At 45.0% G+C, this 14,360-nt stretch overlaps 1 protein-coding gene across 1 annotated transcript; it reads left to right on the forward strand.

Annotated features, from left to right (window-relative positions):
• Window positions 1-13,052: 13,052 nt before the first annotated feature.
• On the forward strand, window positions 13,053-13,682 carry LOC145009692 (uncharacterized). The gene has a single exon (XM_078968333.1). It carries the CDS (start codon window positions 13,053-13,055, stop codon window positions 13,680-13,682), a length of 630 nt encoding a protein of 209 aa, XP_078824459.1.
• Window positions 13,683-14,360: the final 678 nt, after the last annotated feature.

Below are 14,360 nucleotides of genomic sequence, written 5' to 3' on the forward strand. Positions count from 1 at the left end.
TGAGTCGTTGACGATTCGTCCATAAGAGTTGGAATATTACGAACTTGTGTGCTGTGGGGAAGTGAAGATTTCATGCGAGATTATTTAAGAATGTGAGTTGCAGTGAGAGAAGGAGTTTTGACATGACGGTAGCCGTCAGGGGTAGCGATGCTTCTTTCTGGATGGGTGTGTGAGCTTCTATCTATGATTAGCCGCGAAACATGGGTTAATGGATGAAGAGTGTGGCGTCGACTTGAGGATGAGACCACGGGATGGTAAAAAAAAAGTATTGTAAGGCTGCAGGGGGCTGCAACATCCATGAGTAGTACAAAAGGGTGTGGTGATACTATAGGGAGCCGCAGTATCTACCAATTAGTGAGAGGGTGTGGTGACACTACGGGGAGCCGTAGCCTTCACCAGTCAGCAAAAGGGTGTGGTGATAGTACGGGGAGACGTAGTATTCACTAGTCAGCAAGAGGGTGTGGTGATACTGCGGGGAGCCGCAGTATCAACCAAGCAGCAAGATGGTGTGGTGATATTGCGAGAAGCGGTGGTACTCGCCAAGCGGTGTGAGAGCATTATGGAAATGCGAGGAGCCATAGCTTTCACTGGTCAGAAGGAGAGCATTGTGGAATTACGGGGAGTCGTAGTTTTCACCAGCCAGAGCATGACGCAGAAGAGTTATTAGGCTTGTGTAGCCTCATCAGTTGAGTCTGTAAGATCTTGGTGGTTGAACCAAGGGAGAGACTGAGGTCTCCATATTTTTCAGGAATCGTTCTTCTGATATGAGTCGTGGTTATCGCAACCGAAGAGAATTGGAGAAGTGGTGTATGCATGGATTACGAATCTTGGGTCACGAGTTGAGTACCAGATTGGAATTGAGTGGTTTTGATTCTGTTGTTGAATTCGACTCCCTAGCTTGAATTTGGATTCGTTCGTGTGTTTAGTAGGTAAGATGAGGTTGCGAATTCGTAGATGGGTTCATTCTGAGCAGTATTGCTCTCCATCAGATGTATTACACCAGAGTGAGTTAGTTCGTCGGTATGAGAAGAACCACGAAACGCATGGAATCAATGGTTGGTAGGAGACAGAGGTCGAAGGTGAGACGATTTTAGATAAGTTGTAGTATTCTCTTGGGGTAAAGCGAACTACATGACTTGTGTGTCGCGATGAACTGAGATAGCTATTGTGAGCAGGAGGGTTGTAAAGTCATTTTATTGGGTGTGCAAGGGGTAGCCCTTGGAGGTTCAACCATTGGGTCTGGAGCTGACCTGGTACTCAGACTTGGGAGTGTTTTATCTGTGTAACAGCTCAAATTTTCAAATAAATTTTTCATTAAAATAAAACATCATTATTCGGCAAAAGAGTTTATTCCAAGTTTATTGCAAAAGTATAAATAACGAATCCTCAAGATCTTCAACAATGGCAGTGTGTACGTGTCACGCCGGCGCCTTCCCACGGTCATCGCTAGTACCTGAAAAACATAAACACAACTAGTAAGCATAAATGCTTAGTGAGTTCCCCAGTATACGACTTACCCACATACGCCTTCCGGCCCGGACCTTTCGGTCCACATAACATTGCCTTCCGGCCCGTAACATAATCGCCTTCCGGCCCATAATATATTGCCTTCCGGCCCGTATTACATTGCCTTCCGGCCCATAATATTTTGCCTTCCGGCCCATAATAGTATAAAATATAACACATAAAACATATCACACATAACACATAGTCATACCTCATACCGTTCTTTCTATCACATAAAGTCACGCCTTCCGGCCCGTATAAGCATACATCACATATAAGCATACATCACATATAAAGCATCTACCTCTCTAGACATAGCATAAATATAACACATACAACCTTCCGGTCACGCAGTCAACCCTTACGGGTGAAGTATAGTGAGAAGACTCACCTCGTAGTATGCAAGCTATAAACCCTTCGAGTCACTCGCACTCGATCCGCTAATCTGCAGGCTCCCTATAATACCACATACCTTTATTAATGATCTTATCAAACAAGACAACTGACCCTACTAAATTACATACAGGTCAACGGTCAACTTGACCGGACTCGTCGAGTGCAAAGGCAACTCGGCGAGTCTAGACACCCCGACTCCACTCGCCGAGTCTAAAGAACGACTCGACGAGTCCCAGTAAGTCTTCAAGCTACTCGCGGAGTCTGAAGAACAACTCGGCGAGTCCTAGTGAATCTTCAAGCTACTCGCCGAGTCTGATCATTGGACTCGGCAAGTCCTCGCCATGCAGTCAAACAACTGCCTCCTGTAATTCGCATGATTCCGTAATATATAAATATGGGGCTTCCTGGACCTTTACACATTCTATTACTGGGATTTAAACACTTATAACAACACTATAATCTATCAAATCCTTAAATGGGTTTCCTAAACCCTAGATTCGCATACAACGTAAAAGCTACAGATATGATCCGAGGATTACCTGGAAAACGTGTTCCCTGTGTCCCCAACCTTCAGAACTCGACCCCTTGAACCTCCTTTGATCACCACCTTGCCTCTCCTTGTCTAACAACCTCTTCAAGCTTCCACTAGCCCTCACCCTTGCTCCAGATGCCCACAGACTCCTAAGTTATCTTCAATCGGCCAAAAGACGAGACATGACGGCCCTAAAGACATTATATACGATTCAGAATCGAAACGACTAGGGTTTCAGCTGAACAGCGTCGACTCGCCGAGTCCCTAATGGACTCGTCGAGTCCAGTCGCGAATCTGTGACCAAGACCGTGGTCCTACTCGGCGAGTCAGGCACCCACTCGCCGAGTCCCCTCCTAAATATGCCCCAAAAATAATTTAAAGAAATACCTGAAATTCCGGGCTGTTACAACTCTCCCCCACTAGAACTAGACTTCGCCCTCGAAGCCTCATTCTGCGAATAACTCCGGATGTTGCTCCCGCATTTCACTTTCCGGCTCCCAAGTCATCTCCGATCCCTTCCGATGTTGCCACTGAACCAACACCAGGGGTATCTCCTTGTTCCGTAGAACCTTGATCTTCCGATCCCTGATAGCTACTGGTCTCTCAGCGTAATTCAGGCTTGCATCCACCTGAATATCCCCTAACGGAACCACTGCCGCTTCATCGGCTATACACTTCCTCAACTGTGATACGTGGAAGGTATTGTGAATCTGACTCAGCTCCGCTGGCAACTCCAACCGATAAGCTACCCGACCTACCCTTGCAATTACCCGGAATGGACCTATGAACCGGGGCCCTAATTTTCCCCTCTTTCTGAACCGAATCACTCCTTTCCAAGGAGAAACCTTTAGGAGAACGAAGTCGCCAACCTGGAATTCGAGCTCGGACCGACGTCTGTCCGCATAACTCTTCTGTCGGCTCTGGGCGGTCAATAACCTCTGCCTCACCTGTTGAATCTGTTCGGTCGTCTGAAGTACGATCTCTGTACTGCCCATCACTCTCTGTCCCACTTCTCCCCAGCAAATGGGAGTCCGACACCTCCTACCATACAACAACTCAAAAGGTGGCATACCAATGCTCGAATAATGGCTGTTGTTGTAGGAAAACTCAGCCAACGGCAGATGCGCATCCCAGCTACCCCCGAAGTCTAACACACACGCTCTAAGCATGTCTTCCAATGTTTGAATCGTCCGTTCGCTCTGACCGTCGGTCTGGGGATGGTATGCGGTACTAAAATGCAGTTTAGTACCCAACTCCTCATGGAATTTCTTCCAGAACCTGGAAGTGAAACGTACATCGCGGTCCGAAACAATCGAGGTCGGAACTCCATGCCGAGATACTATCTCTCTCACGTATAACTCTGCCAACTTCTCTGCTGATGAACTTTCGCTAATGGCAAGGAAGTGTGCACTCTTTGTTAGCCTATCCACAATCACCCAAATCGCATCGACTCCCCTGGCAGTTCTCGGCAATTTGGTGATGAAATCCATCGTGATCTGTTCCCACTTCCACTCAGGAATCTCCAAGGGTTGCAACTTACCGTGCGGTCTCTGGTGCTCGGCCTTAACCCTACGGCAGGTCAAACACCTCTCAACGAACCAGGCGACGTCTCTCTTCATGCAAGGCCACCAATACTCCTTTCTCAAATCCAAATACATTTTCGTAGCACCGGGATGGATCGAGAATTTCGATCTGTGTGCCTCCTCCATCAAAGTAACACGCGTACCGCCCACGAATGGTACCCAGATCCGACCCTGAAACGTCAGAAGTCTCCGTCCATCCATAACGAACTCTGAAATCAACCCGACGACCCGCTCCTGTTTCTGCATCCCAGATTTCACAACCTCGGCCTGTGCCCCACGAATAGCATCTAATACCGGAGTCATCACCGTCAATCTCAAACATACGTCCCGCAATGGAGTGCTCTCCGCCCTACGACTCAATGCATCGGCTACCACATTAGCCTTGCCTGGGTGGTATAGGATCTCATAGTCATAATCCTTAACCACGTCTAACCATCTCCTCTGACGCATATTTAGGTTGGGTTGATCCATCAAATACTTCAAACTCTTATGGTCCGTATATATGGTACAACGAACTCCGTACAGGTAGTGACGCCAAATTTTGAGGGCGAACACCACTGCCCCCAACTCTAAGTCATGCGTGGGATACCTCGCCTCGTGAGGCTTCAGCTGCCTCGATGCATAGGCTATCACATGGCCCCTCTGCATCAACACTGCACCCAGTCCCGAAATCGATGCGTCGCAAAATACGACAAAGTCCTCTATCCCTTCCGGGAGAGCTAATACTGGGGCTTCGCACAGTCTCTGACGAAGTGTCTCGAAGGAAGTCTGCTGCTCGGGTCCCCATGAAAATGTAACACCCTTCCGGGTCAATCTGGTGAGCGGCACCGCGATTTTGGAGAAGTCCCTAATGAACCTCCGATAGTACCCCGCCAACCCAAGGAAACTCCTGATCTCAGAGGGTGACTTCGGTGCCTCCCAACTCATCACCGCTTCCACCTTGGCCGGATCGACCAATATCCCTGCCTGATTTACAACGTGCCCCAGAAATTGGACCTCCCGTAACCAGAAGTCGCATTTGGAGAATTTTGCATATAGCTTCTCTGACCTCAGTACCTCAAGGACCTCCCTCAAATGTCCCTCATGCTGCTCTCTAGACCGCGAATACACCAGAATGTCGTCGATAAATACTATCACAAACCGATCCAGCATCGGCCTGCATACCCTGTTCATGAGGTCCATGAACACTACTGGGGCATTGGTGAGCCCAAAAGGCATCACTACGAACTCGTAATGCCCATATCGCGTCCTAAATGCTGTCTTCTGGACGTCCTCATCCCGCACTCTTACCTGATGGTACCCTGATCTCAAATCAATCTTGGAAAACCAAGATGCCCCTTGCAACTGATCGAATAGATCATCGATCCTCGGTAACGGATAGCGGTTCTTGACCGTCACCTTGTTCAGCTCCCGGTAATCGATACACATCCGGTGTGAACCATCCTTCTTCTTGACGAACAGAATCGGTGCTCCCCACGGCGAGCTACTCGGCCGAATAAAGCCCTTTCCCAACAACTCTTGAAGTTGCGAGGACAACTCTTGCATCTCTGGAGGTGCAAGACGATAAGGCACCTTCGCAATAGGCGCAGCCCCTGGAACTAGATCGATACCAAACTCCACTTGCCTCGCAGGAGGTACTCCCGGCAAATCCTCGGGAAAAACATCTGGAAACTCGCGCACCACTGGAACCTCCTTCAGTTTCTTCGGTCTCTCGGAAATCTCCCGCGTATCCATCACATACGCCACAAAACCGTTACATCCCCACTGTAGGCATTGCCTCGCCCTAGCGGCCGAACAAAAAGCTGATCCCGAACGGGTACCCTCGCCGTATACCGTAAGAACTCCCCCACTAGGGTCTCGTATAGTCACCAGCTGACGCTCGCAATCGATGACAGCGCTGAATCGGCTTAGCCAGTCCATGCCTACGATGACACAGACATCCCCCATCGCAATAGGAATTCGGTCAATCGGAAACGCGACCCCGAAGATCTCTAGCACACATCCCCGAAGAACCTTCGTAGCACAAATCCCCCTCTCAGCCGCAATAGAAACGCTCAAAGGCTGACTTAACGGCTCACGACTAATGCCGATGTGCTGACTAAAAGCTAACGATACAAACGATCTACTCGCACCCGAATCAAATAACACTAGAGCAGGCATAGAGTTCACAAGGAAAGTACCTACACATACATTAACATAAGCATAGCATTTCGACCTTTAAGTAAATACGTGAATGATAACGTACCTGCCACAACATCGGGCGCAGCGCGGACCTCCTCCGCAGTCAGCTGAAAGGCTCTCCCGCGAGCCCTCGGGGCCTCGACCTTCGCCGGTCGGGTCTCAGTAGTCCTGGTAGTAGGTGTAGCTCCCTGACGAAGCTGCGGACACTCGGCCTTCCGATGGCCTGTCTGGTTGCAGTGAAAGCAAACCATAAACCCCTTAGGGCAATCCCTGGCAATATGTCCCTCCTTGCCACACTTGTAGCAACCACCAGCTCGACACACCCCCTCGTGACTCCTGCCGCACTTCACGCAAGTGCGACCCTTCGGACCTCCCATCCTCGAATCAGCGAACTTAGTCCGCTTGGCTGCCGACTGAGACTGAGCCGGTCGCCGATCCACCTGCCGAGACTCAGCCTCCTCCCTCGCCTGAGTCTCCAACTCGATCTCGCGCTTCCTGGCGTTCGCCTGAAGCTCAGTGAAAGTACGATAGGTGGAGTTTGACACAAACTCCCGGATCTCCCTCTTCAAAATGCCCAAATACCGGCTCATCCGTGACTGCTCCGTAGATACCAGCTCGGGGCAGAACATTGCCCTCTCATGAAACTTCCGCGTGGTCACCGCCACGGAATCAGTACCCTGCTTAAGGGTCAAGAACTCCTGAATCAATCGCTCCCTCTCCACCGGGGGAACGTACTCGTCTCTGAACATCTCCGTAAACCTCTCCCATGTTACCGCTGAAATCTCCGCCTGAGTGAAGTTCGCCGTCACGAACTTCCACCAATCCTTCGCTCCCAGACGGAGCTGGTTCAAGGCGAACCGTACCCTCAAGTGCTCCGGGCATGAGCAAGTATAGAAACACCCCTCAATGTCGGCGATCCACCTCATAGCCGCAATCGAATCCTGCGTCCTATCGAACTCAGGGGGTTTCGTGTTGCTGAATTCCCTGAATAACAACGAATCACCCCCTTGCGGCCTAGCAGCAGCCACAGCTGCGGTAGCGGCAGCGACTGCAGCTTCAGTAAGTGCGGCGTACCGCTCCTCAAACTCCTCCATCAGGGTGGTCTTAATAGACCCAAACATCTCCGGGATCTCAGCCCGGACCGCCGCAGCTACCTCTTCCTGAATAATCTGACGAATCTCCTCGTCACTCGCACCGCTCGAACTCGCCCCATTGCGTGTGATGACCATGATGTCTCTGAAATACAATATAAAATCATCAGAGACTCCACCAAGTACAATTGTACTCGATACGCGCCCTACTCAGTCTCCGATTTCCAGGGATTCTTACTTGGGTCTTCCACTGATCCGGTGCCTTCGGTAGTACGGGCCCAATACTACCGACCACACCGTATCAGTATTCGTCCCAAATCTTCCTCCCCAAATCCCGAATAATGAGTACTCTACCTCTAGTATGCACTATCTACTTGCACGCTACCAAATATCTCATATAAGCAATCTCCCTAGACTAAGGCATCACAAAACAGGCAATTCTAGTCCTATCATGTATACCTAGTCTTCTAGCATGCATAACAATTCATAATTCAGTGCATAACATAACTTTGTAAGGTATTCTGGGGATCTTTACCGTTCGGGCGCTGGCTGATCGTACACACTGCTCCGTTCTTGTTTTACCGCCTTACCATTTATGAATTGTTGTGTCCTTATTATTTTAGAAAGGTTTTTCCTCAAATCCACGGTCTGAGTTCAGTTGCACCCGAAAGTACACCCGAATCCCTCAAACCAAGGCTCTGATACCAATTGTAACAGCTCAAATTTTCAAATAAATTTTTCATTAAAATAAAACATCATTATTCGGCAAAAGAGTTTATTCCAAGTTTATTGCAAAAGTATAAATAACGAATCCTCAAGATCTTCAACAATGGCAGTGTGTACGTGTCACGCCGGCGCCTTCCCACGGTCATCGCTAGTACCTGAAAAACATAAACACAACTAGTAAGCATAAATGCTTAGTGAGTTCCCCAGTATACGACTTACCCACATACGCCTTCCGGCCCGGACCTTTCGGTCCACATAACATTGCCTTCCGGCCCGTAACATAATCGCCTTCCGGCCCATAATATATTGCCTTCCGGCCCGTATTACATTGCCTTCCGGCCCATAATATTTTGCCTTCCGGCCCATAATAGTATAAAATATAACACATAAAACATATCACACATAACACATAGTCATACCTCATACCGTTCTTTCTATCACATAAAGTCACGCCTTCCGGCCCGTATAAGCATACATCACATATAAGCATACATCACATATAAAGCATCTACCTCTCTAGACATAGCATAAATATAACACATACAACCTTCCGGTCATGCAGTCAACCCTTACGGGTGAAGTATAGTGAGAAGACTCACCTCGTAGTATGCAAGCTATAAACCCTTCGAGTCACTCGCACTCGATCCGCTAATCTGCAGGCTCCCTATAATACCACATACCTTTATTAATGATCTTATCAAACAAGACAACTGACCCTACTAAATTACATACAGGTCAACGGTCAACTTGACCGGACTCGTCGAGTGCAAAGGCAACTCGGCGAGTCTAGACACCCCGACTCCACTCGCCGAGTCTAAAGAACGACTCGACGAGTCCCAGTAAGTCTTCAAGCTACTCGCCGAGTCTGAAGAACAACTCGGCGAGTCCTAGTGAATCTTCAAGCTACTCGCCGAGTCTGATCATTGGACTCGGCGAGTCCTCGCCATGCAGTCAAACAACTGCCTCCTGTAATTCGCATGATTCCGTAATATATAAATATGGGGCTTCCTGGACCTTTACACATTCTATTACTGGGATTTAAACACTTATAACAACACTATAATCTATCAAATCCTTAAATGGGTTTCCTAAACCCTAGATTCGCATACAACGTAAAAGCTACAGATATGATCCGAGGATTACCTGGAAAACGTGTTCCCTGTGTCCCTAACCTTCAGAACTCGACCCCTTGAACCTCCTTTGATCACCACCTTGCCTCTCCTTGTCTAACAACCTCTTCAAGCTTCCACTAGCCCTCACCCTTGCTCCAGATGCCCACAGACTCCTAAGTTATCTTCAATCGGCCAAAAGACGAGACATGACGGCCCTAAAGACATTATATACGATTCAGAATCGAAACGGCTAGGGTTTCAGCTGAACAGCGTCGACTCGCCGAGTCCCTAATGGACTCGTCGAGTCCAGTCGCGAATCTGTGACCAAGACCGTGGTCCTACTCGGCGAGTCAGGCACCCACTCGCCGAGTCCCCTCCTAAATAAGCCCCAAAAATAATTTAAAGAAATACCTGAAATTCCGGGCTGTTACAATCCGAGTCTGTTATTGGATGAGCAATTATCAGGGTGATATTCTGCATGGGTGGTCTGTCGGGGAGACAGACCACTATAGTTTCCAGTTCTGGAGAGTTAGAGCAGGTACCTTCACGGAAAAAGGTGTATGTCCTTCTTTGAATTCGGAATTTTCTATTTGGTTATGGATGTCTGGGAAGACAGATCATTTAATGTTCAGAGATTTTCCAGGTTGTGCTACTCGGGTTATTTATTTCGACCTATGCAAAGAAAAAGAACAATTTCGAGGGCAACAGTAAAGGGTCGTACTTGTTATGAAGGGTCGTACACATTTATGGTGATGTTTATTACTTACACATTTCTCTCAACAAAGTAAAGGGTCATACTTCTTATGAAGATATTAGGACGGTTAATGGGATAGTTTATGAATCTTACAAAGATGTTTGCTACGCTCTTGGTCTGTGTAACATCCTGTTCCAGATTGTTTGCGATTCAAGACTCATGGGTCGTAATTTGAACAAGAGGAGGTTTTGATATTCTTAAAGGATAAATGTTTAGGCCTTATTGGATATAGATAGGGTGTATTGTGTGAGAAAAGGGTTCGGGTTGTGCTTTAGGTTCCAAGGGTATCGACAAGTGTTGGTTGGGACTTTCATGAATTTTGGGTCTGAGTTCGAGTGAGCTTTAGGAGAAATAAATTTGATACAAGTGTAGAGCTTCTCGTTACCTCTTCGTGGATATAAAGTTCGTTGGAAACGGACATCGAGTGAGGAAGATATAGCACTTTGAAGTTTTTAACATAAATGGTCCCTGGTGGAAAAGTTGGCAAAGAAGGGGGTCATGCATGCAAATTAGGAGGCGCGTGGGTACGCCCAACGTAAGCTAGGTTACGCGCAACGTATCATAAGGAATGGTAGCGGGTGCCTTCGGGCGTACGCCCAGCATACGTCCAATGTTCAGAAACCCTAAGTGAGGACCAACAACTATATAAAGAACATGTTGGTTCTAACCCTAGCCTCCTTATCTGTTCCATCACCCTCAGAAAACCCTAGAACGTCCTATCTGTTCATTCTTGAGTGATTTTCCCATATGAAGCTCATTTGGTGGTGTAATCTTAGACGAAGAAATGAAAAAGGAAGAACTTTGGAAGCTGGAGCTCATAGATCTGGGGTTATTACTTCATTCCAGACTTTGTTGAGGTAAAAAGTCTTGAGCTTGTCTCTTAAGTGCTTAGATGTTCTATGGTGAAGTTTTGGAATCATTTTGGGTCCCAAGATTGGACCTTTATGGTGAAATCTCGTTTTTGAGCTTAGGGTTGCCACCCTCAGAGCTAAAAGGATCCCTTATGCAGTAAAGTTGCCATATTGATGCCCCATTTTTATTCATGCATGCGATCTAGCCCTTTTATGGAAGTAGAATGTTATTCTTTGAAGTTTGGGTGGGTTTGGTCCATGGGAAGTCACCAAGTCAGTGACTTTATGGAATAAGACACGGAAAAGGACCTAGATATGAGTTTGTAGCCTCTGGAGTGAAGTAATAAGCACTTAATGGAAAAGGTCTTAATAGGAGAATTATGTTGAGCGTATGTGCAGGTACACCCAGCGTACTCGCCATCGAGTTGTACGCTTAGCGTACATAGGGTACGCCCCGCGTAACCTCACTGTGGACTTTTGGGCTTAGCCTCATTTTGGGCCTTAAGTGTTGGGCCTGGAGTTTGGACTTGTTGCAATAGAGTCTGGGACCAGATGATTATATGTATGTGCTTTCGGCCCTTGAGTTGGGCTTGCTATTAGATGTGAGAGAGTTCGGCCTTGGGAGAGCCTATTTATTATTGGGCCTTGGTGAGCCCAATGGGTTTTAGGTCATTGATGGGCTAGTTAGTGGACTACCTTTAGACCTAATGAGCGAGAGTTGGGAATTAGTTCCTAATTAGGATAATTGTGGGTTTGGCACAAAGTTAAAGGCCGGTGCGTAGCAGCAACGTTTATAGGGGTTGTTCATCACCCGAGGTGACTCTTCTCACTATACCTTACCTAGAGTGGTAATTATGTGTGAATGAAAGGTCTTATGTGCTATGAGGAGTATGTGATATTTGTTTCGATGTGATATGTATGTGTTATGATATGTTATGAGTAGTATGGTATGGACCGAAAGGTCATCATGGTAATATGTATGTGTTATGATATGTTATGAGTAGTATGGTATGGACCGGAAGGTCATCATGATATGGACCGAAAGGTCAATAGTGTATGGGCCGGAAGGTCAATATGGTAGGGACCGGAAGGTCAACAGAGTAGGACCGGAAGGCCTACCATGATTGTGGGACCGAAACACCCCTGAGACACATTGACCGGAAGGTCTCGTAGAGTTATAGCCTTGAGTGGCTAATTGTATTTACGTGGTATTTTGGGGAACTCACCAAGCATGCGTTCTTACCGTGTTATGTGTTATGTGTTTCAGGCTCTTATCAAGATCGCGGGAAGGTGGCTGCTCGATTGTACACACAAGAGAAAAGAATTATGAATGAGGATCCTAGATTTTGATAATTACTATTGAAAACTATTTTGAAATACGTTATGACATCGACACTCGAGATTTTATGAATTATTATATGTGACGTTGGTAATTTAAAATTGAAAATTTTGTTATAAAATTTACAGTGTTACAGTCTGTTAGACGATGATAAATAGTACATATCTTTTATACACAAAACACATCATTGGGCCACCGCTTCATTATGCAGGTCTCTATCTGTTATGTTGATTACATCGGATAATCTATCCCGACCTCGTCATTTTTTTAAAGAGACTTATAATTGTCTTTCTGATGATGTCGTTCACATTTGTGAACAATAAATCGGTGTAATAGGTACATTTTCCAATAATCGAACCCATTTACACAAAAAAAAACTTCGAAAATTAATTGATATTACAAATAAATAATTTCATAATTTTTTGTCTTTTCAGGCTTAAAGCTAAAACCGGAAGCAATTTTCCACCTTACATTGTCATACATTGAGAAATTTTTATTGAGTTGTGGACTGAGTTTGAAGCAAATACCCAAAATGTCATTCATTGATCACAAATATATTCAAGATTCTTGCAATATGTTAATTCAAGATTGAGCTTAATTATGATCTATCCAGTCTTGAAGTCAAACATCAACAGCTTCATTCCAAATTAATGTTGAGAAAAAAAAGGTTTATGATACAATTATCAATGCAGTTAACAAGAAAAAAAAGCTTGTGTCTTTTTCCTTTATGGTTATGGAGGAATAGGAAAAACATTTGTTTTGAAGACATTGTCTACTGCTATTAGATCTAAAGGTGAAATTGTTATTAATGTTGCTTCAAGAAAAATTGTAGCACTCTTGCTCTCTGGTGGTAGGATAGCGCATTTAAGATTTCATATACCAATTAACTTGAATGGCGATTCATTTTGTTCTATTACTCCAGGTAACGATATAGATGAACTGTTGAATAACTCGAGATTGATCATATGAGATGAAGCACCAATGATGCACCATCATTGTTTTGAAGTAGTTGATAGGACACTTAGAGAAGTTATCCTTTCATCGGACACGAATAAATCGTTTAGAGGCAAGACCATTGTACTTGGAAGTGACTTTCGACAGATTCTTCCAGTAATACAAAGAGGAAATCGTTCAGATATTGTCCAGTCATCATTGCATTCATCAAGATTATGGCGTGAATGTACAATTTTACGTTTGAAGAACATGAGGCTTCAAGTCGGTTGTCCAAACAATGATTTCAAAAAGAAAAAAGCATTTATTGAATGGATTCTTAAAATTGGTGAATGTACTATCGGTGGCCCTAATGATGGTGAAGTTGAAGTTGAATTTCTAGAAGATTTTATCGTTCCCTCTACGTGTAACCATATTCATTCAATTGTATCCACCATTTATTTATCCTTTCAAAACCATCTTGATGATCCATCGTATTTTCAAGATAAAGCTATTTTGGTCCCTACAAATGAAGCAGTCGATGCTATCAACGACTACATGTTAGAATTGATGAAAGATGAAGGGAAAACGTATCTGAGTTTAGATTCTTTATGTGAGATTGAGGCACACGATTCTTTTGAGGAATCAACATACTCTCCAGATGTGTTGAAAGATTTTTAACGGTTCCGAAATTCCCAATCATAAACTTATACTAAAAAAAGGTGTTCCGGTCATGTTACTTCGTAATATCGACCAAACCAAAGGACTATGCAACGGTACTAGATTACAGATCGTAAGGCTTGGAAAACACGTCATTGAAGCTTGAATCATATCCGACAGATTTTTCAACGAGACTACTTATATACCTTGTATGAAGTTAACCCCTTCTGATAAAAAAAAATTCATTCCTTTTTCAACAGAGACAACTCCCCATAACTATTTGTTTCGCTATAACCATTAACAAAAGTTAAGGACAGTCATTATCCAATGTTGGATTATACTTGCGTAAATATGTCTTCACTCATGATTAATTATATGTTGTTGTTTTCCATATCACGAGTAAAAAAAAGTTTGAATGTACTAGTATATGACAAAGTATATCGTTCAACTAATAAAATAAAAAAAAAATGTTGTCTACAAAGAGGTCGTTCAACGATTATAGAAATTGATCGATTTCGGTGTATATTCTACACATTTCAATAATATCAATAGTCGTGATATTTTTTAATTATTATGCAATATCTATAGACGTTTGTATGTCTTCTTATGTACGTTTGTATGTCTTCTTATGCATTCACCTGTGTTTAACGTGGATTATAATTTAGTTGGATTTTGATTCTAAAAAAGAAGTTCATAACT

Source organism: Lactuca saligna, chromosome 8 (assembly GCF_052625555.1).
Source record: "Lactuca saligna cultivar CGN05327 chromosome 8, ASM5262555v1, whole genome shotgun sequence".
Classification (NCBI taxonomy): Eukaryota; Viridiplantae; Streptophyta; class Magnoliopsida; order Asterales; family Asteraceae; genus Lactuca; species Lactuca saligna.